The following is a 27,759-nucleotide window of genomic DNA, read 5'->3' as shown; positions in this document are numbered from 1 at the left end:
TTACGGAGTCACGGGTAACGGCAGGAGACATCTCGAGCTCATGGTGGGAATGTCCCGCGATGTTTTATTATTTTTTATTTTATTTTTGGCCATGCCACGCGGCTTGCGGGATCTTAGTTCCCCGACCAGGGATGGAACCCAGAGCCTCGGCAGTGGAAGCGCAGAGTCCTAACCACTGGACCTCCCGGGAAGTCCCCCGTGATGGTTCTTATAGCTCAAGCCACTGTGAACAGAGCGGTCGCCTGGACCAAAAGTCTCGAAAGTTCTATGTCTAGTCTGACATTTCTGCTGACAGTTTCATGCGCATGCTCTTGGTGTCCCCGTGGTCCTGATGCCACTAGATGCTTCGTGTCCTTGGAATTAGTGAAAAGTAACATGTCCCAGAAATGCATTCTTTTGACCAATCCACCTAAAGAAAATGCATCTTCAATGGATACGCTGAATCCGCTACAGTTGCTCCGATGGCCAAATTCAATGCCAGGACGGAAGGAGACACTTAGTGTGTTGTAGGGCTGTGTTTCCTGTCTCAAGAAAACATTGTTTCACATGGGGTAGTTTCCTTACCCTGAATTGTATCTTTTCTTTTCCTTGTAGGTGGAAATAACGAAGGGAAAGCGGAAGAAGCTGTGAGGAAGATAAAAGAAGAAACCCTCAATGACAGAGGTACTCTCCTGCCCGGTGGACAGACGGCTCTTCTGCTTGGTCTGGGTGCTGCAGACCCTGGCGTGGGCTCAGGGACCCGGATGGTGGAAGTGGCTTTGGGCAGCGGTGTCTCTGATTCTTGGGCTTTTCTCTGGGGGGGCTTTTGTCCTCCTTGGGGAGAGGAAGGTGGCAGCAAGCGTGCTGCTACGGCGGCACCTGCTGGGGAGGGCGTTCCTTGTGAAACTGGGACCCGTTTTCATTCCGTGTCGATCTCCAGGGCCCTCTGAGGCCCCTGTTCACTCAGGAACCGTTGGATGTACCCTCCGGCAGGTGCACCTACTTTTCTCGGGTTCTTGAGGGGAAGATGCACCAAACAGGACCCTGCTGGGTCTCACGGGGATCAGCGCTGCCCCGTGGTGCATCCCCGGGGCCTTCTCTACCCATTGAATCCGGGGTATACACACACGGCCCTCACATCTTTCCTGATCCCAGCGCTCTCCGGTGCTTTCTGAGCCCAAGCCTGGTGCCTTATGTTTTAAAAAAGCACATGCAGGTTACTTTCTTGGCCGTCAGAGCCAGGGTGTTTTAAGCATCACCCAGAAGCTGAGGATTCCCATCTGTGGGCAGATTGCAATTCCTGAGAGACACATGAAAACCCCGGACGGACGGATAAGCCTTATCTGTCCCTTTGTGTCAAGACTCCCACTTGTGGGTGTTCAAGGTGACCGTCGGGCCCTCTGCCCAAGGCTGGGGCGTGTTGACATTCCCAGTGTCTCCCCTGCCCTCGTGGCAGGATGCCTTTGATCTTTTTCCTTTTTTCTTTTTTTAATGGGGGTAGAGTTGTTTTACAATGTTGCGTTAGTTTCTGCTGTACCGCCAAGTGGAGTTCCCTGTGCTCTACGGCAGGTTCTCATCAGGTATCTACTAGGATGCCTTTGATCTTGAGAGGGAACACAGAGGGGCTTCCGCAGCTCCTGCAGACAGAGGCGCTGCTTCTCTCCGTCACCTGCCCCGGGGCAGAAGTGGTCCACTGTCGTGACAGCCGATCGTGACCCCCCACCGTCCCTAGTTTGCAGTGGCTCAGGGAGCCGCTCTCTCCAACGCCTTGGTTTCCACCCAGCGTGTATTTCCCGGGCATCTAGCAGTACATCATCAGGGGCAGGTGGTTAGAAGTGCTGATTTCCAGCCCTGAGCATGGGAACTTCTGCAGGCGGGGCCGGGAACCTGCATTTTCCCACACCCTCCCCGGGAATCCCCCTGCGCCCTCAAGTTGAAGAATCGCTGCTGTCGTGACTGCATGAAACCATAATTTCCAGACCAAAAGAGGAGTCTCGTGGGAAACCGCCAAAGCGTGGGCCTCTTTTCGTGACTTGAAAAACAGTTGGAAAAAATGAAAAAATAATTCACCCAAACTCGCTCGCGTTACAGGCCTAATCGGCAAGGTGCCAGGGTTCATCTGGGGCTACGTGTGCTTCTTTAGGACGTTTAAGAGCTTCATGTGTTCTGACAGAGCTGTAATCCGTAGCCCTGATTTATGGCAGGAAAGAACGTTCTAGAACATCTTTAGACAATTTCCTGGTGGCATCAGCTTTGTACGCTGCGATTCACAGTTGGTTCGGAAAGCTCACGGATTAAAGGGAAAACGCCTCCATAGCAGCTCCGTGCCGGAGGGAGGTCCCCAGGGCCTGTGCTGGGCAGGGCGATGATTCCTAATCACCCAGGACGGTGGTGTCAACGTCCCTCTGGTCAAGGCTGGTGACAGAACCTCGTCTGTATCTGCTCCTGGGTCTTCATTTCTAGCAAGTGACACCAAGTAGATCCATGAAATTTGGATCTGGGAGAAGCAGCCGCCGGGGCGGATAGTCAGGTGCACACCGACAGCAGAGAAAGCCCAGAGGTCTGCACAAGTCTCAAACCCCAGCCTGCCTGCACCCCACTTCCTGGCAGCCACCCCCCCAGGCATCCGAGTTTATGGAAAGGGTGAGGCTGGGCGTCCTTGGTGGGCAGCGGCCCCGCGCTGGTCCTTGTGTTGCTTGGAGCGGCCCTTGCCCAGAAGCTGGCAGCGCTCAGGGAAGCTCAGGTTCCCCCTGGCCTGGGAGGGGACATGGGGGCCAGGGAGGTGTCTGGACACAAGCTGAGTGACCCCTGAGGTCTGCAGCAGGGATATGGTCTGAGCCAGGGTGAGCGTGGCCACTCCCACGGGGGCTGGTCCAGTGAGGGAGTGAACCCTTGACTACACACGCACACGCACCTTTTAAAATTCCTCTTCTGTGCGTTGAACCAAACATGAAAGCAGCGCTGTCTGTATTTTACACCGGTAGCCTGGCACTTGGAAGTCGGTCCGTGGACACCGCAGCCCATGCACGCCTGGAGGGGTCGCCATGGGACAGGTGGGAGATGCTGAGACCCGGCCCGAGGAGGATGGTTTGGTGGTGGTCCTCGAACTGACGGTGCTGAATTCGCATCCAGCCTCGGGATTCCCCCAAGCCAAGGTCCAGCCAGTCCCGGGGGAAGAGGGGCACTCCCTGTGCCGGGGACCCGCTGCGCAAGCGCAGCGCCGGTGGGGACACTGGGTCTCCCTGTGTATCGGTGGCCGTCGGTCGGCCCTCACCCTTCCTCTTGGCTTAGCTCCCAGCAGACTCGGCCGGAGCCGGTCTGGGTCGGGATGCTCTCTGGAGGGGAACCCACAGCCCTGCAGAGGTGCTTCTGCTCAGACTAGCTGCGCTGCCCCAGCCTCTGAGGGTCTTGTCCACACAACCCCCGGCTTCCCCCTTGGGCAGGGGGAGCCCCACCTGTTCCTCGCTTATGGCTCTTCCGTGATCCTCTGGATTCTTCTGGGTTTTTTTGGAGCAAAGCAGCAGATAGCCTGAGGCTAGCAGATAACTGTCGAGAACACAATTATTTCTTTTCTTTTTGAAATTTTTATTGGGGTATAGTTGCTTTACAGTGTTGTGTAGTTTCTTCTGTACAGCAAAGTGACTCAGTTATACATATACATGTATCTATTCTTTTTCAGGTTCTTTTCCTATATAGGTCATTACAGAGTATTGAGTAGAGTTCCCTAACACAATTATTTCTAAATGCCGAATTTCCCTGTAGCCTACCTCCCCCGTCATCTCTGTTCTGACCCTTTTTTCTTAGTTCTTCGTTGAATTTATGTGCTGTAATTTCTGCCTTTGACATCACGGTCAGTTGAGGTCATAGTTTGGGCCGGGATGGGAGGATACCTGCCTATCAGTGTATAACTAGTTTGGCTTTCAGAATGATATATTTGTGAGTATGGTCAGGAATAAAGGTGATGTGGCTCATTTCCCAACCTAGAGATTTCCAGGGAAGAGACTTTTCGTACCTTATCACCATGTGTCCATGGTACTGAAACCTTTATGGCTCTTGAGTAATTATGTGCTGATGCAAGCCCTCTTATTTGGAGCAAATAGTCTTGCTAATTTACCAAAAAAAAAAAAAAAAACCCACCCCAAAATACCAATAAAAACCCGAACACCACAAAAACAAACAGCAAAATGGCATAACAATGTTCAAATGAACCCAAATGGAAATAGATAATTTAAATACTTTTAAAAGGACTCCAGGCAGGTAAACTTTGCCCATTGCACAGTGACGCACGCCACCCACGAGGGAATGCCCTAGTCCCAAATCCTAGGAAATGCGGTGTCTGTTCTTTGTTTTTAAAAGGAGAAAGGCATCCCTTGCTTTGTGACACTGTTTCACACTTTTCCACTGTCAGCAGTGTCTTCCTGGACAATTTTACACCTTTCCTAACGTCATTCTTCTTTGAAATTTTTTAAATTAAAGTATATCGTGTTAATTTCAGGTGTACAGCACAGTGATTCAGTTATACATGTACATAGATTCCTTTTCAGATTGTTTTCCTTTCTCGGTTATTACAGAATATCGAGCAGAGTTCTCTGTGCTCTACAGTAGGTCCTTATTAGTTATGTACTTTGTATATAGTAGTGTGTCTGTGTTAATCCCAGACTCCTAATTTATCCCTCCCTCCCACCTTTCCCCTTTGGTAACCGTAAGTTTGTTTTCCATGTCTGTGACTCTGTTTTGTAAATAAGTTCATTTGTATCATTTTTTAAAAAGGTTTATTTATTACTTATTTATTTATTTATTGTTGACTGCATCGGGTCTGAGTTGCAGCACGCAGGCTCTTCGTTGTGGTGTGCGGGCTTCTCTCTAGTTGTGGCGTGTGGGCTCCGGAGCGCATGGGCTCTGTAGTTTGTGGCATGCAGGCTCTCTAGTTGAGGTGTGTGAGCTCAGTAGTTGCGGCGTGTGGGCTTTGTTGCCTCGCGGCATGTGGGGTCTTAGTTCCCCTGACCAGGGATCGAACCCGTGTCCCCTGCATTGTAAGGTGGATTCTTTACCACTGGACCACCAGGGAAGTCCCTGTATCATTTTTTATTGAAGTATAGTTGATTTACAGTATCATGTTAGTTTCAGGTATACAGCACAGTGTTTCAGTTTTATACATATATTCCTTTTCAGATTCTTTTCCCATATAGGGTATTACGAGATACTGAGTAGAGTTCCCTGAGCTGTTCAGTAGGTCCTCGTTGGTTGTCTGTTTTATATAGAGTAGTGTGTATATGTCAATCCCAATCTCCTAATTTATCCCTTCCCCCGCCCCATGGTAACCATAAGTTTGTTTCCTATATCTGTGATTCTATTTCTGTTTTGTAAATAAGTTCATTTGTACCATTTTTTAGATTCCACATACAAGCGATATCATATAATATTTGTCTTTCGCTGTCTGACTTACTTCACTTAGTATGATAATCTCCAGGCCCATCCATGCTGCTGCAAATCATATTATTGCGTTCTTTTTTATGGCTGCGTAGTATTCCATTGTATATATGTACCACATCTTCTTTATCCATTCATCTATTGATGGACGCTTAGGTTGCTTCCATGTCCTGGCTATTTGTAAATAGTGCTGCTATGAACATTGGGGTGCATGTATCTTTTCAAATTATGGTTTTCTCCTGTCTTTTTGATTTAACTTAAAATGGCCCTTATTGACAGTTTCCTGTTTCTTACAGGCATCCTTTTCTTTCCCTCTTTCTTTTTTTTTTTTTTTTTTGCAGTACACAGGCCTCTCACTGTTGTGGCCTCTCCGTTGCGGAGCACAGGCTCCAGACGCGCAGGCTCAGCGGCCATGGCTTACTGGCCTAGCCGCTCTGCGGCATGTGGGATCTTCCCGGACCGGGGCACAAACCCATGTCCCCTGCATCAGCAGGCGGACTCTCAACCACTGAGCCACCACGGAAGCCCTCATTTTTTTTAAATTGAAGTATAATTGATGTACAATATTATATATTTCATGTGTACAGTATAGTGATTCACAACTGTAAAGGTTATACTCCATTTATAGTTATGGAAAAATATTGGCTATATTCCCTGTGTTCTACAACATAACCTTGTAGCTTATTTATTTTATACATAGTAGTTTGTACCTCTTAATCCCCTCCCCCTATGTTGTCCCTCCCCCCATTGGCAGCTACTAGTTTGTTCTCTGTATCTGAGAGTCAGCTTCTTTTTTGTTATATTCACTAGCTTGCTGTATTTTTTAGATTCCACATATAAGTGAGATCATAGACTATTTGTCTCTGTCTGACTTACTTCATTTAGCATAATGCCCTCAAAGTCCATCCATGTTGCTGCCAATGGCATGATTTCATTCTTTTTTATGGCTGACTAGTATCCCACTGTGTATATATATACCACATCTTCTTTCTCCATTCATCTGTCTGTGTACACTTAGGTGGCTTCCATGTCTTGGCTATCGTGAATAGTGCTGCTGTGAACATTGGGGTGCATGTATCTTTTCAAATTATGGTTTTCTCTAGGTATGTGCCCAGGAGTGAGATTGCTGGGTCATATGGTAGCTCTCTTTTTACTTTTAAGGAACCTCCATCCTGTTTTCCAGAGTGGCTGCACCAACTTAACATTCCCACCAACAGTGCAGGAAGGTTCCCTTTTCTCCACGCCCTCTCCAGCATTTGTTATTTGTGGTCTTTTTAATGACAGCCACTCTGACAGTTGTGACGTGATGGTGAATGATTTAATAAGTGAATTTTGAAAAAACTGGACTTTTAATTTTGGAACAATTCTAGATTACAGAAGAGTTGTGAAGGTTCCTGAGTTCCCACATACCCTATGCCTAGTTCTCTCCATCATTAGTATCTTTTTTTTTTTTTTGCCGTACGCGGGCCTCTCACTGTTGTGGCCTCTCCCATTGTGGAACACAGGCTCCGGGCGCACAGGCTCAGCGGCCATGGCTCATGGGCCCAGCTGCTCCGTGGCATGTGGAATCTTCCCGGACCAGGGCTCGAACCCGCGTCCCCTGCATCGGCAGGCAGACTCTCAACCATTGCGCCACCAGGGAAGCCCCATCATTAATATCTTATGTTAAGTTCGTGTCTCACAGTGAAATCACCTTATTGGTCTATGATCCCTGACTAAAGACCTTATGTGTTTTCCGAATTTCCTTAGTTTTTACCTAATGCCTTTCTTCCGTCCCAGGATCCCACACAGGATGCTACGGTAATATCTAGTTGTCCCGTCTCTTTAGGGTCCTCTTGGCTGTGATCATTTCTTAGACTCTCCGTGTTTTTTGATGACCTTGACAGTTTTGCAGAGTGCTGGCCAGGAATTTTGTGGAATGTCCCCCTTTCATCTTTAACTTGGTGTCCTGAGGTAGCCAGTGAGCAGGCATGCCTGGATAGACAGACACTAGACAGGTGTTCATACAGACAGATGATTTCCTGTGGGCAATTAGAAGGTTTAACAATGCCTGGAGAAAACCATAATTTGAAAAGATACATGCGCCCCAATGTTCATTGTAGCACTATTTATATACACTAGCCAAGACATGGAAACAACCTAAGTGTCCATCAACAGATGAATTGATAAAGAAGATGTGGTACATATATACAATGGAATACTACTCAGCCATAAAAAAGAAAGAAACCATACCATTGGCAGCAACTTGGATGGGCCTAGAGATGATCATACAAAGTGAAGTAAGACAGACAGAGACAGACATATATCATACGATAGCACTTCTACGTGGAATCTGAAATATGACGTAAATGAACTTATTTACAAAACAGAAACAGACTCACAGACATAGAAAACAAACTTATGGTTATCAAAGGGGCAAGGAGGGAGGGATAAATTAGGAGTTTGGGATTAACATGTACACATTCCTATATATAAAATAGATAACCAACAAGGACCCACTGTAGAGCACAGGGAACTCTACTGAATATCTCGTAATAACCTACCATGGGAAAAGAATTTGGAAAGGAATAGATGCATATGTATGTATAACTGAATCGCTTTGCTGTACCCCTGAAACCAAGACAACATTGTAAATCAACTCTACTGCAATTAAAAACAAATGGCATTCGGCAAGTCAATTTTATTAACAAAGGACAAAAAAAAGAAAATTTAGAAGGTCATCGTGTCTTTTCTAAAGGGACGCAGGCGCAGCACAGCCCTCTGTGAACATTTAATGTTATCACTGCTCACCCGTGTTCGTCCTGTGAAGGGCTCTTCATTTCTCAGGCTCGGGAATGATTAATGTTGACCTTTGGAATCACCATCAAGGTGACTTCCATGAAAGAGGGGATTGTCTGCCTGGTTTCCTTAGCTCGTCTATAAATACTTACAGAAATAATAATAGAAGAAAAAAACCCACAGGGAAGAATTTTCATTCTCATCGTGCGTCCAACGTTCTATTTCCCCCACCAATAATTTGTGCCATATTTTCACTCCCTCCTGCATTGTCCTGTTATCCTGTTCCGTGTTTCTCCTCTTTTCATTCGTGGCGAGGAATCATCGCCGAGGACATTCATTTTGACCGTTCCCTTCTAACACACCTCAAGGCGCTCCGTGCTTTTAAACTTGGTCATTAGAGAACCTGCTCGCGTGACCATCTCTAAAAGTTATTCTGGAAATGTTACTTCCATGATATTTTTCCTCCTGGGGGAAATGAAGTAGTCTTTAGTTGTTCTAGAAGATAAACATATAGTAAGAAAGGTTTTTTAAAAAAAGAAAACTTGAAGGATTATGTAATGATATTTCAAACACTTAAATGAGAGCCAGAGGTGAACGTTCCCTGGAAGGGGCTTCTCCTTCAGTGAAAAGGACGTTGCCTCTGAAATTGTAGTCAAGATTCTGATGAGAACAGTGGCTGGCTTGGCCAGCCCGTGCCCAGCTCTGCACACATCTGTGGTCCTCTCCGTGTTATTATCTCTGTGATGCATGGTTTGGGGTATGCAGAGCCCATGACGTTAGCATGTTAGAAATCGCCTAGATCCACTTTCCAACAGATACTTGGGGGCTCCATAAGCTACTGTACAGTGCCTTGAAGATAAATATTTATTTTCATTTATTGCAGGTTTTGTTTGAAAACCTTTTCCTGAAGAGGAAAGTTTCACTCTCTCCTCAGAGCAGGGTGGGAGATGCACATGGTCCTAAGTGTTTGCAGGTAGCATTATTCCGCCTTCATTTGTGAGAGCTATTTTCCACGCACGTAGAGTTCTGGGTTGAAAACACTGCCCTCCCCCCAGGATAATTAAAGTTGTTGTGACCTGGACTTCTGGCCTTCATTGTTTCAGATAGGAAATCAGCTATAATTATGATTATTTCCTGAATATAATGTGCCTTCTTTCCTCTTTTTTTTTTTAACTTGTTTTCAGAATTTTGATACTAGGCCTATGTATGGTTCCCTGTGTTTATCCTACTTGGGTTTAAGAGGCTCCCTGTAGCCGTGGGGTAGGAAGTTTTGATAAAATTTGAACAATTTTTAGCCAGTATTTTTCAAATACTTTTCCTGCTTTGTTTTCCCACCTTCTCGTCAGTCCACAATTACACCTATGGTGGATTATGTGACACTGTCTGACATTTCATTGAGCTCTGTTCATTGTATCCAACTTTCTTTTCTTCCTGTGTACTTTAGCTTGAATGATTTCGATTGAACTATCTCAAGTTCACCAAATTGTTTTTCATTTGTGTGCAGTACACTTGTGATCCCATCCTTGGATTTTTGTTGTCCTCAAAACTAGCTGTATTTTTCAGTTTTAGGACTTCCATTTGGTTATTTTTAGTTTACATGTCTTTCCTGACGTTCCGCCTTTCTTCACCCTTGACCTCCATCTTTTCTTGTAAATGCTTTAATTCATAACTGTTATCTGAGAGTTCTTGTCTCTTCATTCCAATAGCTACATCATCTCTGGGTTTGTTTCTATTGATTTTTTTCCTTCTTGACAGCAGGTGACATTTTCCCATTTCTCTGCCTGTCCAGTCATTTTTTTGTGTATTGGACATTGTGATTGATCCACTGTAGAGATTTTGGGTTCTGTTATCTTCCTCTGAAGAATGTTGAGCTTTGTAGCAGACAGTGATATCACTGGTGGGTTACCTTGGCTTCACCTCTTGTTTTGATGAGTCAATTTCAGTTCTGCCCTTGGGCCTTGGATGGAGCTCTCAATCTTAAGATATGGAGCTCTCAATCTCAATCCTTTGTTCTAAGACATAGCCCATCTCAGGATTCAGGTGAGACTCTGAGCTGTTCACTGAGCTCCTTGCAACTTGGCAAGATGCAAATGTCATCCTGTCTCCCCAGTACCAGGCAGCGGCTGAAATTTCTCTGCTCACATCTTTCAACCTTCCAGCTGCAGTTTGCCCCTGAACTCCTTGGTGTCTTGCCGTGTTTCTGCAGTCCACTAGTCTGCTGAGGTTTCGATGGGATTTTCTACTCAGAATTTTCAGCTCCCGCCCCTGTGGCCTTTCATTTTGGATTGTGCGCCTCCATTCCAGCTGCCCTAGGGGCCCCAGACTCTGACCTTTGACTCCTCAGCCCAACCAATTGTCACTTTCTCTTTGAGGTCTGCATCCGTGCATATTGAAATTTGAGAAGTACCCTCAGGGCACCGCACCCCCCCCAAAAAAAAGATAAATGAGAATGGTCTGTGGCAAACCAGAATGTGTAGCCCCTCTTTAATAAGCTACTGAAGTTAGAATAAAGAGCTTCAGCAAAACAGATAACCAAACCGCTTTTTGTTAGAAATGATGATCATTAGAGTACATAGCTGCATCGTGTTGGATACTTGCTCTGTAGCGGGTATTGTTTTAAATGCTTTACGTGTATGGATTCTCGTGGTCCTCTCCTAGGAAGGAGTTATGATCACTCTTCCCTTTTTACAAGTGAGGAAACCAGGGCACATAGAGTTTTGGAAAGCCTCTTAACATCATGCAGTTAATAAGTGGAGAATTTGAATCTGAACTCAAGAGTCCTGGAAGGAACCCAGAAATAGAGCGACCTTGACGATGGGGAGAGATGGAGAAGGCAGGGAAACAGAAAGAGGAAGGTGGGTGGAAAAAGACAGAAAGCAGCTCAAGCATCTCAACAGATTGGAGTTGGGTGGGTGTTGATGGCCCAGGGTCTCGTAGGGACCCTGGCTTGTACATTGTAGTGTGTTCTGTCCCCAGGACAATCTGTTACACACACACAGCTGTGTGTACCTGTGTGTGTGAGCACAAAGATGGCATTGCACGCCTCTGTCAGTGGGACACAGTGAAGGCAGGAGAAACATGGCGGGGTTATAACCCTCCTTGTTATTTTCATAGCGACAAGAACGCAGCAGAGGGAACCACATATGCCCCAAGACCCCTGAGAGTACCGAGACCTGGGGAGGGCTCCAGGGCCACCACAGCCCATGGGAAGGGTATGGCTCCTTCCAATCCAGAACATGACCCCATGAGGAAGCAAGACCCCAGCTGCCACCTGGGTTGTGTGTATATATCCATTATCAATATATATCCATGAACAAACTCTTCCAACTTCTGTCTAGTTGGACGTCTTTCTTTGTCATAAAGAGAAGTCCTTATTTTTATGGCTATGTACACTTCTGTTGTCAGGATATCCCAGGGTATTGGCCTAATTTTTCATCAATGGCTTGTGTTTCGTTATCCTGTGTGTTCGGTGCCCTTGTATTTGTATCTTAAACACTTACTTACTTTTTCCCCCGATGCCTTCTGATATGTCGGATGAGGAGTCAAAGGCATTGAATGCAGGTTGCCAAACACCTCTCCAGGAATGTGGCACTGAACACGGCCACGACGAGTGGACCACTTGCCCTTGTCCTCCACTGTGTGTTTCCATGTAGAGCTATTCATCTGGGTGATGGTTTGGCCACTGGGTGAAGCCGTTTGGCCTGCACGGGCCTGGCAAAGATGCTGTGTGCCGAGTGATGCAGGATGCAGGTACTGCAAGGTCTTGGAGCTCCAGGTAGAGACATCTCTCTGTCTGGGTAATCAGGCCACCCATCTCCGTGTGTCCTGAGCTGACCCCCTTACCTGGAATTCACCTTCCAGGACTTGGCAGTTTACTCTTTGGAGTTGATTCAGCCCTTTTCTTTTTCCATCCTCACTTTGCATCACTCCTCCACCCCGATGCCTGCAGATAAGCCTGGGCGTGGACAGGGAGGGTGCAGCTCGGGGGTTTTCAGGGCTTGGTACGCTCCTTCCTTGTTCATTTGCCTAATCACCATCCCAGGTGTGGGCTTCTTCCCGTCAGACGCCCGCCCTGACTTGTCCTCAGGGTGTTCCTGTTTCGAGTACCTGATGGATGGTGCCTTTTCACGCATCCATATTGGAGACACGCTGAAGGGACGCACAGGGCAACCCGTGATGGCATGCGTCTCCTGAATGTCCCGCCGTAGAGCTGGCTTCCCAGCGTAGGTTTTCCAGGGGTGGACCTTTCACTGGGAACCTCACCCTGTACAACGACCCTTCCCATTTGGAGCGAATGCCATGGATCACCTGCTTGTACAATTAAACGTGAGAAGACGTTAAGATTCCTTTAGGGAAACAAGTCGTAAAAAGCCCTGTCTCCTGGAATGCACATTCTTTCTTTGTACCCAGTGGTGGTTTGAGGGGTCACCATGCAGGATCTGCTCACCTGGCAGGTACTGTTATTTTTTAAATTGCTACACTTTAGTGTTTAGTACGGTTTTAAGTTTACAGGAAATTGAGGACACAATACAGGGAATTCCCAATACCTGCCCCACAGTTTCATCTGTTATTAACATCTTGCACGAATACACCACATCCGTGACAACAGATGACCCAGTACGCACACATTACTAACTAAGGTCCGTAGTTTACATTAGGGGTCACGCTTGGTGTTGTACGTTCTGTGGGTCTGGACAAATGGGTCATGACGTGTATCCACCATTGTAGTAGCACACAGAGTGGCTTCACTGCCCTAAAAGCCCCCTATGTTCTGCCTATTTATCCCCCCAACCCCTGGCAACCACTGATCCTTTTATTTTTTTATGTATTTTAATTTGTTTTTTTTTTAGCACCGATCCTTTGACTGTCTCCACAGTTTTGCCTTTTCCAGAAAGTCATAGGGTTGGAATCACACAGTCTGTAGCCCTTTCAGATGGGCTTCTTTTACTCAGTCATATGCATTGAAGGTTCCTCCCTGTCTTTTCATGGCTTCAGAGCTCCTTTCTTTTTAGCACCGAATACCTATTTTTATAAAGGACAACATTCCCCGTATACAGGATTTTAGATGCTCATGGGCAAGCCTGACCGCATACAGCGCTGGGCGGTAGGTGGGTGTACCCAGAGGAGAGGGAGTTGCAGGGTACAGCGTCTTCAGTTTTTATTTTTATTTTATTTTTTTTAAACAGAGAACAGGAGTATTTATTTATTTTTAAATTTATTTATTTAGTTAGTTATTTTGGGCTGTATCGGGTCTTCATTTCTGTGCGAGGGCTTTCTCTAGTTGCAGCGAGCGGAGGCCACTCTTCATCGCGGTGCGCAGGCCTCTCACTATCACGGCCTCTCTTCTTGCGGAGCACAGGCTCCAGACGTGCAGGCTCAGTAGTTGTGGCTCACGGGCCCAGTTGCTCAGCGGCATGCGGGATCTTCCCGGACTGGGGCTCGAACCCGTGTCCCCTGCATCGGCAGGCGGACTCTCAACCACTGCGCCACCAGGGAAGCCCCGTGTGTTCAGTTTTTGAAAACCACAGCTGTTAGGTTGCCCCCAAAGGAAGGTCAGGGTGAGGCTTAGAGGGAAGAGGTTGGCGGTGGTCCGATTGGATGGCCAAGACTTGGTACATCCCCGCCTGGGCTGGAGGGCAGAGTCTTCCTGAGCCCATACCCAGTCGCTGGGTGTTCAGCCGCTGCACCCACCTGCGTTCCTACCTGGATGCGTTTTCTGCTCTCTGAGGCTGTTTCCTCTCTCTCGTCTAACGTCGGGGGGGCCTCACGGAGGCGCCCCCTGCCCGCTGACTGGCAGGAACACCCAGGGCGGGGTGATGACTGATAGCGCATCCTCAGCTCTGCGGATACGGCACTTGGGGGACCCTTTCCCACTTCCCCCCGCCCCCCCGTAACGGGGGCGTGGCTTGTTGTACAGGTTAATTACCCGGAAGTTAATCGTGTGGTTTTAGCCATGCATCCCTCGGGCAGGCTATGTAACGAGAGAAGAGAGAACAAGTGTGGTTCAAAGACAAAAAAAAAAAAGAGCTCCACGTCCTGGCTGCTTTCTGGAAACGTTCTGTCTGGGAAGCCGTGCTCGGGCAGCCGGTGAGGGGCCCCCAAAGGCCACGCCAAGCCTGTCCTGTGGGGACCTGCTCCTGCCCCAAAGACAGAGGCACCACGTACATCCGAGCCCAGGGCAGAAAACTGTGTCCCGACAGCTCCTGGCCACGGTCCAGCTCCAGGTGTGTTCGGCCCGCTGCTGCGTCTGTTCCGTGACGGATCACCTGCCCTGAACGTGGCCGTAGCTTCAGCAGTGAGGGCCAGGCGGAAACAGGGTGGTGGGGGTCTGTTCGCTCTGTTTCTCACACTCTGGACCCCCTCGTGCCTCCAGAGAGGGGACGTGGCCTGGGAGCTGCCCTTGACATGCCCTTGAGAGCCTGTTGACCACTTTTATGTTTTGGGCAAAGCTGGGATCACGTCTGCTGGGTGGGGAGACAGGGTTTCCACCTGACCTGGCCGGGAGGTGGGAGGGAAAGTCCCAGGAAGGTGCTGCTGCTTGTTCAGGGCAAGCTGAGGCCTGCGACCGTGACACTGGCCTCGTCCCCCACGACTAGAGATTTGCAGAAGCATCATCATCCATTTCTCAAGGAATGAGGACGGTGACTCTAGAGCGCAGGCTCCGTAGCTGTGGCTCACGGGCCTAGTTGCTACGCGGCATGTGGGATCTTCCCGGACCAGGGCTCGAACCCACGTCCCCTGCATTGGCAGGCAGATTCTTAACCACTGCGCCACCAGGGAAGTCCCAAGGAAGGGAATTCTGACACCTGCTACCACATGGGTGAATCTTGAGGTCGTGATGCTCGGTGAAATAAGCCAGACGCAGAGGACAAATTCCGTAGGGTTCCACTTCTGTGAGGTCCCTAGGGGAGTGAGATTCATAAAGACAGAAAGTAGGACGGTGGGTGGCAGGGGCTGGGGGGTGGGCAGGAGACGGGGAGTGAGTTTTTAATGAGGACAGGGTCTCAGCTGGGGATGATGGGAAGTTTCTGGACCTGGATGTGTTCTTGTAACCGCCAGCCTCTTGCCTCTGGGGTCCCTGGGCTCATCCTGGTGACCTCTTTGAGTAGAACCAAGAATGACCCCCTAGGACTCGAACTCCGGTGTTCTCCACAAGACTTGTCACCCCCAGCAGCCCTGGGAGGACGACCGGTCCCCATGGAGCCACCTCTGTCCTGTTGTCATGGCCACGGCCTTCTTCGGGAGGGAGCCAGCGCCTATGCTGTATAGCTGCCCCTGCAGGTAACAGGCTTCAGGTTTCAGATTCAGGTTGCTCCAGACAGGTTTCCTCTGTGACTCACCCCAACCCCTAGGCCGGCCCCTTTGCACGTCCTGGGTCTGGCTGAGGTCCCAGAGTTGGGGGCTCCGTCCTCTCACCCCCCAGCATTTCCTCTGCGAGCTTCTACCCTTGGGGTGCTCCCCATTTCCCATCCGTTTGTCTGTAACCTTGGTGTCTCAGCTGATACGTAGCAGGACCCCCCTTTTAACCTTTAATGCTTCTGATTCAAAATGGAATTTCCAGGGCTTCCCTTGAGGCGCAGTGGTTGAGAGTCCGCCTGCCAATGCAGGGGACACAGGTTCGTGCCCCGGTCCGGGAGGATCCCACGTACCGCACAAAAAAAAAAAAAAAAAAGGAATTTCCAAAGGCCCAAACTCACATTAATTTTTGAAAGCTCCCCTTGTAAAGCATGTCGACAGGGGATTCATAGTGAGTAACAAAATATTTTATATTTGAAATGGAAATGCAAGGCATCACAATCTCTGGGATACAGCCAACATATGAAGAGAATTTATGTTGCTCTAGGCTCTTGTACTCGTATGAAATGAAAAAACAAAATTATGACTGGGCACCCAGGGAGTGAAGTAAAAATTAGGAAGCACGAATACGCACGTAATCATAGTGCCCAGAAATAAAGCACCAAGTGGAAAGAGCAGAGAAGCCACAAACAACATCAATAATAGTTTCCTTCCAAAAATAATGAATGGATAATCACCCACCAAAACCAATTATTCATCTTTCATCTCACAAGACACAGGAACAAATTAGTATTGCCTTGGAATGAGAAAGAGAAAATATCACCCAATAAAAATACGATTTACATTTGGACAAAAAGGAACTTATTCTTGACTCTGGGCAATACTGTTTGATTATCTGTTACAGAAGGATGTCTCTTTCCCCAAAATTGGATTTTCCCAGATTGATGCAAATAGAATTGGAGATCATGCACAGATCAGCGACATGTTGAAAGACCAAAAGTCACAACTCTCCCCCAAAAGGCTGCTGCCTGTAGTGAAGTTCCTAAGTACTCTTTCCAAACCTCCAAGGATGATGTAGATCAAGGATCTGCAAACTTCAGACCCTGAGCTAAATCTGGCCCTCTGCCTTTTTTTTGGCAAATAAAGTTTTATTGAAACAGCCACACCCATTCATTTCCTTACTGTCTGTAGCTGTGTTTGCCCGAGGTCAACAGAGTGAAGAATTGCAACAGAGACTGTATGGCCTGCAAAGCCAAAAGGATTTACTCCTTGGCCCTCTGTGCAAAATGTTTCCCAGCTCTTGATCTGTAGCATTCAAAGGGGCTGTGGCCACCAAGCTTACTTTATGTGTTACATATACTTTTCTTCCTAACTGCGCAATTTCCAAAGCAAAGTTATAGCTCAACTTGCTTACTAACCTAGATACAGAACGTTTAGCTTAACTCTAGCTATTGAATAGACTCCCAGGTTAAAAAATACCCTCTGACATAACTACGTCTTCATTTCCTTACAGAAAAAATCGTATTTCTCTCAGAAGATAACAGTAAAGCATTCAGGATCATTCACTATCCATTCATTAATAAACTTCTAAAGAAATTAATTTTGTAGCAGCAGCTGGAAGGGTGGCAGGTGGTCTGTCTACACCTGAAGCATGAACTGAATGGATAACAATTGAGTTTCCAGTCCTGAGGCTGGTTGATTGGTTCTGGCTGCCTGGTACCCTGAGATGAGAACGATACTTCAGCAAGGGAGACTGTGTTTGATTGGTGATGTCTGCTGTGGTCATGGGGAAAGGACTGTGGCCCATACGCTACAGTCTTTTTTCTTCTTCTCTTATAAATTTATTTATTATTTTTAAAAATTGAAGTATTGTTGATTTACAATGTTGTGTTAGTTTCAGGGGTACAGCGAAGTGATTCAGTTTTCTCTCTCTCTATACACACATATATATATATTCTTTTTCAGATTTTTTTCCATTACGGGTTATTATAAGGTACTGAGTATAGTTCCCTGTGCTCTACAGTAGGTCCTTGCTGTTTATCTATTATATGTATAGTATATGATATTCCCAAATTTCTAATTTATCCCTCCCTCCACCTCATAATTGTTATGAGACAGTTATGACCTCATAATTGTCTCAGAACCACAATGAACCGTAAATCTCTGAAAGCATTGGAAGCAGCCACCAGCCAGCACCAGAGCCATTTGGCTGGTTCATGGGGAACATACCCAAGCCTTAGCCACTGCTGGCACTGAGCGGGCACTTGACAAATAAGTTATTTTCGAAGATAATCAGATAAGTTAGGTTCTTGCTCGCATGGAGTTTATATTATAGCTGGAGAGGAAGATTAATCAAATAACAGCGCACTTGTCTGAGTCGGCAAAATTATGATAAACGCTGTAAAGCACTGTCCTTAAAGCAGCTATGTTAAAACATTCACTTTCGTCCCCTTGCACGATGCTCTGTCTGGTTTCCTACCCTCCTGTGCAGTTTCCTCTTTCCTTACTGCCCCCTTTCATGCTGGACCCCTTTGTGTGTCATCTGAGCATCTCACACAACGCCCCTCTCCCGGGCATTGCATGCACACCCACGGTGCTGGTTCTCCCTGATACAGTTTTCTCTGAAACTCCTACCAGCTAGACCTCTCTGCCCATGCAGCACATTCAGGACTGGACGTACCGTCTTCCTCATCCCTGATTTGGTCGGGGTGCCACCACCTCCCAGCTGGAGGCTAGACGCCGGGGTTTCCCTGATGGGTTTTGCTACTTATCAGTCCTCTTTCTCCAGTCAGTAACTGAGCACTGTGTCTGCCTCGTAAACATCTCTCCAAAGCATTCATTTCTTTTTCTGTGCTTCTACCACTACTCCACCTGTTTGCTACCTGGTCCATAACCCATCCTCCTGGCTGAAACCCCTACGGGTGGAGTCCCTCCATGCTTCCACTAGCTCTAGACTTGAACACGAGCTCTCTCCTCCTGCTATTGACCTACGCACCCTACACTTCTCAGCCTCCACAGCAGACCCTGAAGGAGCTGTCCGAAACTCAGGTACCTCCACTGCTTCCTCCCTTACCCTCTTCCATCTCGCCGACCTCACACATTGTCCTGTGGTTTGTGTAACCGTGTCACCGATTTCCTAGTCCTCTGCATGGTCCCTGGCACATCGTGGACACACAAAAGATGTGCTGGCCAGAAGAACGCAGTGTGGGGAACGTCTTGTACTTTGTGGGATCTCAGTGAATGGCAGATGTCATGACAATGATGGTGACAGTGATGGTGGTGATGATGGAATGATGATGATGGTGATGATGGTGGTGATGATGGAATGATGATGATGGTGATGATGACGGTGATGGTGATGACATGGTGATGGTGATGGTTACGGCTCTCTTGTCCACTGTAGTTAGTCACACATAAGGAATTTTGGAGGGGATGCCCAGAGGCATTAATGGGCTTCCTGGGGCTGCCCAGCTAGCTGCTGGTACTGACGATCTCATTTGTGTCTGCCCTCTACAATATGCTTTTTCCGCTGTGTTACAGGAGAGACTCATTAATTCTGTGGATTCACTGTGTCCTGTGATGGTATCATATTTAATATGCTTTTTCCGCTGTGTTACAGGAGAGACTCATTAATTCTGTGGATTCACTGTGTCCTGTGACGGTATCATATTTAATTTAAGATCATTGTCAGAAGGAATGTCAGGAGAAGCTAATTTGAACTGTCTCTTTGACCTAGGACATGGTATTTCCTCAATTTTTGCATCTTCTCTCCTGAGCTGAAAGTTTGCAGCTTTTACTCAGCTGAGAGAACAGTCTTTTCCTCTGATATCCCCAGAAATGATTAATTCATGTTCGTCTTCATTTCATCGATACCTTTGTCCCTCGATAAGGACGTTGCTGGTAAATTTTATCTCATATTGCTTTTGTCACTTTTCGGCCTTGCTTTTGCATAGAGCATTTATCAGACATATTCCTAGTCACCATGGTAGCTGGCTATACTTTGCGTTGATTAAAGTACATCTTTCGGGACAACATAAAAAAAGAAGCTCCTCCACTACTTCTTAATTTTCTTATATTAGAACTGCAGTTGTAACCTTACCTCTCCATGCTTCTTACGGCTGGAGTTTTCATGATATGAAATACTTACTTTGAAAGCCCTTCCTCAATGAAATCAATTGCATCCCAGATGACTTTTGCACTGGGTACATGGGCACTGAGACAGGACGCTTCCCCCCAGGAAATGTAAGTCAGAGAAAATCAATTTTCTCCTTTTTCTGTTCAGAAAAGAACAATCTGAAGGTTGCAGAGGGATTCAGGGGGGAATGGTTGCTCTTGTCTTCTGTTTTTTCTGAGTCCTGTTTTGTCCAAATCTGAATTACGTGACTTCTGATAAGCAAATACCTCCTGTCAGACCTCCCTTCCCACCCCTCATGGAAAGTGTTTGACAGGGAAAGAAACGTTGCCCACATCTGTGAGCCACATTTCTAGGACACGCATCTCCTCACGGATGCTTTCATTCGGGATGTGACTGCCGTGATACCATGCAAAGGTAATGACTGGCACACTCTCGGGATAATTCACGAGGTCCACTCTTCGTGGGAACATCCTTGCTCTACTTAATGGTCCACAGACTATTCTGTGGCCCCTTCGTCTGAGTCTCTTCCCCTGCTGGCACCTCCTCCCAGGAGCCTAGGGAAGCCGGACACATCTGACGTATTCCTCCCCACCCAACCTCCCTGGCTGATGCCAGCCCTCACGCCTGCAGACTCTCGGGTCCTGCCCGCGTTCAGCTTCCTTGCTCAGCCAAACAGAGACTGTGGTTGATGGAACTCAAAGAATGCTTCTCTAAGGAGCAGGGGTTGTGTTTCTGAATACTTTAATTAAGCCCATTGAGTCTGGGAGGTCCCATAGGACCTCTTCATGCATCCCCTGGTCCATGTTCTGCCCTCAAGGGCGATGCTGTTGGCCATCCCAGGAGCATGGTGACACTTCTCCATCAAGCTGACTTGTCCATGGAGCTGGGCAGGTGTCAGCCACCTGTCACCCCTCCAAATGTGCACAACCAGGCTCTTAACCTAATCATGCACCCGTCAGGTTGGAACTTTACAGAAGTCCCATCATGCTTGGCATCTTGGTTGCTTCCCTTTGCCTGTGGGAAGCTGCAAAGCTGGGGCTTGTCCTGGGCATAACCAAGATGTTTCATGACTCAACCCTCTACTTCTAGGGAACATATAGTGTCATGGGGGAAAGACACTGATGCCGATTTTGCTTTCACCTGTTATGCCCCTCCATCTTTCAGACTCATTCTCTGTCTGCTACTCTTGTGGCTCTTAGATGCTCTGAATTGGGCACCCCCTGATTCTCCTGTTACTGAATCAAACTTTGGTCCACTCGCCCATGCGCAATAAAGCCAATCTACTGACACGGTGTTGTGGTGAAGGAAAGTGCAGCATTTACTGCAGGCACCAAACAAGGAGAAGGACAGGCAGCTCTTCTCAAACGTTCTTGATATACTGGGACTTCCCTGGTGGTGCAGTGGTCAAGAATCCGCCTGCCAATGCAGGGGACGTGGGTGCAATCCCTGGTGTGGGAAGATCCCACATGCCGTGGAGCAACTAAGCCCCTGTGCACAACTACTGAGCCTGCACTCTAGAGCCCACGAGCCACAACTGCTGAGCCTGTGTGCCACAACTACTGAAGCCCGTGTGTCTAGAGCCCGTGTTCTGCAACAAGAGAAGCCACCACAATGAGAAGCCCACGCACCGCAACAAAGAGTAGCCCTGCTTGGTGCAACTAGAGAAAGCCCGTGCACAGCAACGAAGACCCAACGCAGCAGGAAAAAAAAAAAAAGTCCTTGATATAATCCATTGTCTAGAAGCTCACGCCTGTTATCAGCATGTTAATCACTCATCACTATGCATCCAAAATTAGTTTCTGCTGGGCTGCTTGATGGGTTTACCAATGAGGAAGGCAAGTTGCATGTTCTTTAGAAACGTCTTAGTGGATGAGGGCACAGGAAATTTTTGTTGAACAAAACTTGATGACCCAAGGATATCTGAAAATCCATCCCATCATCTGAACTATGAGACTGGAAAGGTCAGTTGCAAAATGCAACAGGAAAACGACTGCTCCTCAGTTTGTAATGCCGGTATCGGCGTGCCAAGCACAGTCTTGGCCCCAAGCAAATGATCTGAAGGTGATGGCTCTTGACTCTGTGGGGTATGGGTTCAGTTTGGTCAGAGTCTTTTCTGCCAAGTACAGAACGCTGCGGTCCTTGAAGCAGACTGAGTGTTTTCATACGTTGTGATTGCAAAATATGGATCCAGGGCAGGATTCTTCCCTTTATTTTATTTATTGCCAAGGAACGCAATTAATAAACTTTTTATACACGCACACACACACACCACCTCTTCTTTATCCATTCCTCTGTCGATGGACATTTAGGTTCTGAGGGTGGGTCTTTAATCCAGTATAACTGGTGTCATTATAAGAACAGAAGACACAGAGAGAGACACTGAGGGGAGAAGCCATGTGATGATGGAGCAGAGATTGGAGAGATGTGTCTACAAGCCAAGGACAAGCAAGGATGGCCGGCAGCCCCCAGAATCTGGAGAGAAACCTACAACAGATTCTCCCTTGGAGCCTCTGGAAGGAACCAGCCCCGCCCACACCTTACTCTGAGACGTCTGGTCTCCAGAACTGAGAGAAGATACTTTTCTGTTGGTTTCAGCCATCTGGTGTGTGGTCTTGTGTGATGGCGGCCCCGGGGAAACTAATACAGGTGTATGTACTCAGGTGGCTCATCAAACTGCATGGCTTGGCTGCGTCGGCGTTCAGGGCAGTAATATTAAATGAACAAGATCCAATGAGTGATCGCCATTTCTCTGTGTTCTCCGGGGGAGTCCACTGCATTGCTCTCCCAGACACACCGTGTAGGATATTTGATGTTGGCTATTTAGACTCACTGGTCTGAAATGCTTACCCTCCATCATCCTCCCATGACCTTCCACCTACAGAGCAGGCTCTGGTTTGTTAGCAGGATGCAGTGCATCAGGGGCTTTCAGATCTATCTTCTCACTTAATTCTCTGCAGATGTTGAGAGAAAGGCCCTGTTAATATCCCACTTTATCAAACAGGGGAACTCTGGGGCTCCTAAGATGATGAATAAGGGAGTGGGCTTTTATACCCAGATCTTCTGCCGTCCCTAATCAACAAGTGCTTCCTCAACCTGGCTGTGCATCCAGTTCAGTCCAGACACCCCATAAAAACACACATTCCTGGGCCCCGTCCCCTGAGAGTGACCTGGGTAGATACCAGGTCGACAGTATTTTTAAGAAGTTCTTCCAATGATTCTATCACTGGCCCCACAGAGAGGCGCTCGGGGAAAACACTGAGATTGTTTGCAATTTCGTCATCACCTCTCTGGGTTAACAAGAGCCTTGGTCTCATTTCTGGAAGAAGGAAAGAATTCAAGAACCGTTTTCTTTGCACGTGCACGATGCCCGATACTCAAGCACAGTGTTGCAAAAAGTAAGATGACTGTTTGTTTGCATGTCCCGTGACAAATCAGACATGGTTTCAGGAATCAGTTTGCAACAGCACGGAAATCACGGACCAGCTTAAACTGGTTTTGCCTTCTTAAATAGGTTGTTGATTAATCAAGCTGAAACAGCACCAGCTTAACCTGGTTTCGCCTCACTTAATAGGTTGTTGATTCATCAATCCTCGAGTTATTTTACAGAGACAGCACTGCACACGCTCAAGACGGGAACCCATGTTTCTAGGGTGACCTCGGAACCAAGAATCTTCAGTCCACAGAACTTAAGGACTAGAAATGGAGCCCTTTACGAAGCGAGAACCCCTTCAATAAGGAAAATCTGGCTTCCAGCTGCAGGCGTAGCTTATATGGCCTGATTTGAGACTAGCCAATCAGCTTCCAAGCTTGAAACTCCCTAACCCCTTAAATTGCACCACGGAGGTGGGATCAGGAGACAGATTTGCGAGCGCGGCGTCCTGCTGGTTGTTGATCTGACAGTGAAGCTCTTCGTCTTCTGGGAAAGCTGGTGCCCTAGCACTGGCTTCTGTGCACGTCGGGCGGTGAGCCTTTGCTCGGTGACAAGTCTTGGGGGCGCTTATCACATGCTGAGTCACCTAAAGATACTGCGTCTCAGTCAGTGTGCCCACCGCAAGCCCCACCGGCCGGATGAGAGGTCTGAGATGTGTGTCCAAGAGGAATGAGAAGACGCTGGCGCCATCTTTCGTGATGCAGGGGAGCAGGATCCTGTACCACCAGTGGGATGCAAAGGTAAGAATGCGCGTGCCTTTAGGTGTACAGCCTGGGCTGGATTTCCACGCGCTTTCTACAGAGGCGCGTTCAATCCCGTTCAGCCTCACGGAGTTTCGGAGAGGAGGCTTACACTGTCCCTAGTTCAAATAGGGTCACCCGGGGGGAAAGAAAACAATTAAGACGCCAGCAGCAGGCTCCACGAATTGTTTCCAAACTTGCATATGGTGGAGCTGGAGGGAATATGACAACCCAAAAGACTCCTGCACCCACCCTGCCCACCTTTGTTTTGTGCCCCATTTTTTTTTTTTTTTTTTTTTTTTTGCGGTATGCGGGCCTCTCATTGTTGTGGCCTCTCCCGTTGTGGAGCACAGACTCCAGACGCGCAGGCTCAGCGGCCATGGCTCACGGGCCCAGCCGCTCTGCGGCATGTGGGATCTTCCCGGACCGGGGCACGAACCCGTGTCCCCTGCCTCGGCAGGCGGACTCTCAGCCTCTGCGACACCAGGGAAGCCCTGTGCCCGTCTTTTTCATCCAGCCCAGGCTGTGGTCACCCATGGACTTGGTCTCACAGCCGTGGGAGGGAAACGGGCTGAATTCTTTTTTTTTTTTTTTTTTTGCGGTTCGCGGGCCTCCCACTGTTATGGCCTCTCCCGCTGCGGAGCACAGGCTCCGGACGCGCAGGCTCAGTGGCCATGGCTCACGGGCCCACGGGCTGAATTCTTAATGAGTTGGACCATTGTCAAAGCAAGGTGGGGAATCTAGGCTAAATACTATCTGGAAATGAAGATGCATTTTTCTAATTACTGGAATCGTATGTCTTTCGATGTATCAATTTGAGGGGAAATTGTGATGTTTTTAGGTCACTTTGCAATTTGTGTTGTTTTTTGGAAATCTATAAATACTGAATCAAGTACACCTGAAACTCATAGACTCTACAGCAACTAGAGTTCAATTAGAAAACCCTGTAGGTTTTAAAAACCGAATTCAAGGCCGAATCAAGAGGTAACTGATGAACACCTGAGACTTTCCCAAGACAGTGCGTGTGTATTCCCAGCAGAGCTGCTAGAATTAACACTTTCCTGGTGCCTGTTTCATAATCTTATGTGGGGCCTCGGGCTGCGTGTGTTAAACTTTTCCCAAACTATTGGTCCCATCTGCCCTGCCTGACCCTCCCCCCGCCGGAAAACCCTTCTGGTTGATTATCTGGTGAAAATCTGGCTTTGAAGCCAGGCACTGCCTTTCTCTTCCGTGCTTCAAATTCCCCATCAGACCCTCAGCCCACGGGCTGTGTTACCCAGCAAATAACTAATAGACGATTCTCCATGACTCAGTTTCTCCGAGACTAAATCTGGTCCCCCAGAGCTTCTCTGCAGATGCATTTAACACGGAGAAGACTCTACCGCGTTTCATATTTTATGTCCACGTGACTTCTCCTGTGTCAGTCCCCCGAGGGCAGGGTCTGTGCCCCACTGGGGTACATGGGGAAATTCAGAGGACGCCCACCTACCCAAGCCTGTTTGCTAGCCGCGTCGGGGGCAGCGCTTGCAGATAATTGTTACCAAACCACACCTGAGTCCCGTGCTCAGCAAAGCCCAACTCCTGACCCCGGGTTGTGGTGCGGGAAAGAGCAGCGTTTATCTGCAAGACGCCCCACGTGCGGCCAAGGACAGAGGAGGGTAGCTCGTGCTCAAGAGGCCCGAACTCCCAGAAGGGCTTCAGGGCAAGGTTTGTAAACCAGGGTGAGGGAGGGGTTTCGGGTGCGAGATCAGTTCGTGGACCCTCTTCGGCTTGGTTGGCGGCGACCAGGAGTCCACATCGTCAGCCTTCTGATTCCAACCACCTGGGGTCTCCGTGCTGGTGGGCGGCATGCAGGTAAGTTCTCCCACCTGGTGGGGCTTTCAGTCTGCAAAACAACGCCAAGGACGTGGCTCAGAATATGATCTGTAGCCTTAGGGAGGAACTGAAAGTCCTTGACTCTGTTTAATGGCTAAACTCTTATGTTGTCTTGTGTGACTGTTTTCTTTTGTCTCTGCATTTTCTCACTTCTCTGATAAAATTTAGTTTTCGGAGCTCGGGGGAGTCCGATGAGGCTACAATTTTTCCAGCAATAAGAGGCAGGTGGAGGACATTGGGGGAGGGGTGTCTACCCTGTGAGGCCCCATAGGGTCCTGCTCGGTTACACTGTGAGTTGGCAGGGCCGTTAAGACGGCCCAGAAGTGACGGACGAAGCCGGACCAGGCTGCCTTCCTGGGATCACTCTTCATCTTTGGCGCGACACCCCCGGCTTGGGTGTTTGTGCTGTGGCTCCCTGGCTGACTGCCCTCCCGCTGGCTGGCCGTATCCACCAGTACGTGCTTCCTCTCCCTCTGTGGCTTCATCCAGGGCTGGGGGCTTTATTTACTGTGGTCACCTCCATCTGGGGTGGGTGTTGACCCCGGGCCATGGGAGGACACAGCTCCTCAGAACCGAAGGCACTGAAGAAGACATATACATCATATTGTCCCTCGAATGCTCACTCTGACCTAGTTGACGAATGGTGCTCATCATGGTCTCACGAATATGAGAATTCATGCCCGGGCTGGCTGTAGCATCTCGTGGCTGGTATCCCAAGCCCTCATCACACTTCCCTTGACTCTAGTTTAATGCTTCGTGCACATAGCACCTCAGTTTGGGGGGCTGAAACAAATAATACCTGTAGAAGCCAGACGCATGTGTTTCTGGAAGTGTGTATATTCCCATTTTGTGGAAATCAGCAGATGTTCTTAGAAACATAGGGAGGAGTGCCTGATGTGGTCATACTTCATTCCTTACGGGGTGTATGAGTTTCCAGAGGCTGAAACAATTGACTGCAAACAAGGGGCTTAGAACATGAGCTTATCCTCTTCCCGTCCTGGAGGCCAGATGTCTGAGGTCAGGGTGTCCCAGGACTGAGGAGGGTCCTTCCCGCCTCTTCCAGCTTCTGGGAGCTCCAGGCGTCCCTGGGCTTGTGGCCGCATCCCTCCCGTCTCTGCGTCCGTCTTCCCGGGGCTTCTCCTCTGTGTCTGGGTCTCTCCTCTTCTGTGTCTTAGAAGGACCCTGTCATTGGATGTAGGGTCACCCTCCTCCAGGAGGACCTCATTTCAGACCCTTCACTTCCTCATATCTGCAGAGACCTTTTGTCCAAATAAGGTCCTGTTCTGAGGTTCTGGCTGGATGGGTCTCTTGGAGGTCTACCCTTGTAACCAATACACGAGAGAAGATGGAAAAGGGACCCGATGAAGGGATGGGGATTCCTGCCCCAATTACATACGCTGCTGATGCTGTTCATTGATGGAAAGTTGAGGGAAATACAGTCCGTATCTCTCACTGGATACGTAAGGGAACTTTGCTCCCCTGCTGCAACCAATGAAGGAAAACCATTTTTTTAGGTTTTCCTAAGGAGCCTAAAAGAGGTCCAGGAGGTGGGGCCCCCATGATGGCATTAGAGGCAAATAATTCACTCTCTCACTTCCCTCCCCCTACCTCAGGCAGTGATCTGAGATATTCAGGTCATTCAGATAGTATATATTTTTAAATTACACACTTAATTTGAATTACTGGTGAATTCATTTTCCTTTTAGATGTTCTAAAGGATAAATTTGGAAATTCACTTTATTAAGAATTTTTTTTGATGTGGACCATTTTTTTTTTAAGTCTTTATTGAATTTGTTACAATATTGCTTCTGTTTTATGTTTTTTGGCCATGAGGCGTGTGGGATCTTAGCTCCCTGACCAGGGATTGGACCCGCACACCCTGCATTGGAAGGCGAAGTCTTAACCATTGGACCACCAGAGAAGTCCCAGGAAGTTCACTTTAATAAAAGTGTGTGTGTGTGTGAGTCTGTGTGTGTGTATATCTGTGTATTTATCCTTTTACTTTTATCTATTTATTTATAGATAATAGATATCAAAAATAAATAGGTATCTATTAAATATAAAGAGGTATATAAAATATACCTATACATAGTATA

At 47.9% G+C, this 27,759-nt stretch overlaps 1 protein-coding gene across 4 annotated transcripts in view; it reads left to right on the top strand.

The window, feature by feature from the left end:
- DHRSX (dehydrogenase/reductase X-linked) overlaps nt 1-27,759 on the top strand; it is a 192,566-nt gene that overhangs the window by 40,527 nt on the left and 124,280 nt on the right. For all 4 annotated transcript variants that reach the window (XR_014292433.1, XR_014292434.1, XM_082609410.1 and 1 more), the window contains exon 3: nt 595-663. Coding sequence is in view for 2 of the 4 variants with exons in the window: in XM_082609410.1 (XP_082465536.1) it covers nt 595-663 (69 nt within the window). In the remaining 2 variants the exon portion in view is untranslated. The remainder of the gene's footprint in view (nt 1-594; nt 664-27,759) is intronic.

This window comes from Mesoplodon mirus, assembly GCF_964341445.2.
Source record: "Mesoplodon mirus genome assembly, chromosome: X".
Taxonomy (NCBI): domain Eukaryota; kingdom Metazoa; phylum Chordata; class Mammalia; order Artiodactyla; family Ziphiidae; genus Mesoplodon; species Mesoplodon mirus.
This window is presented reverse-complemented; position numbering and strand designations above follow the sequence as displayed.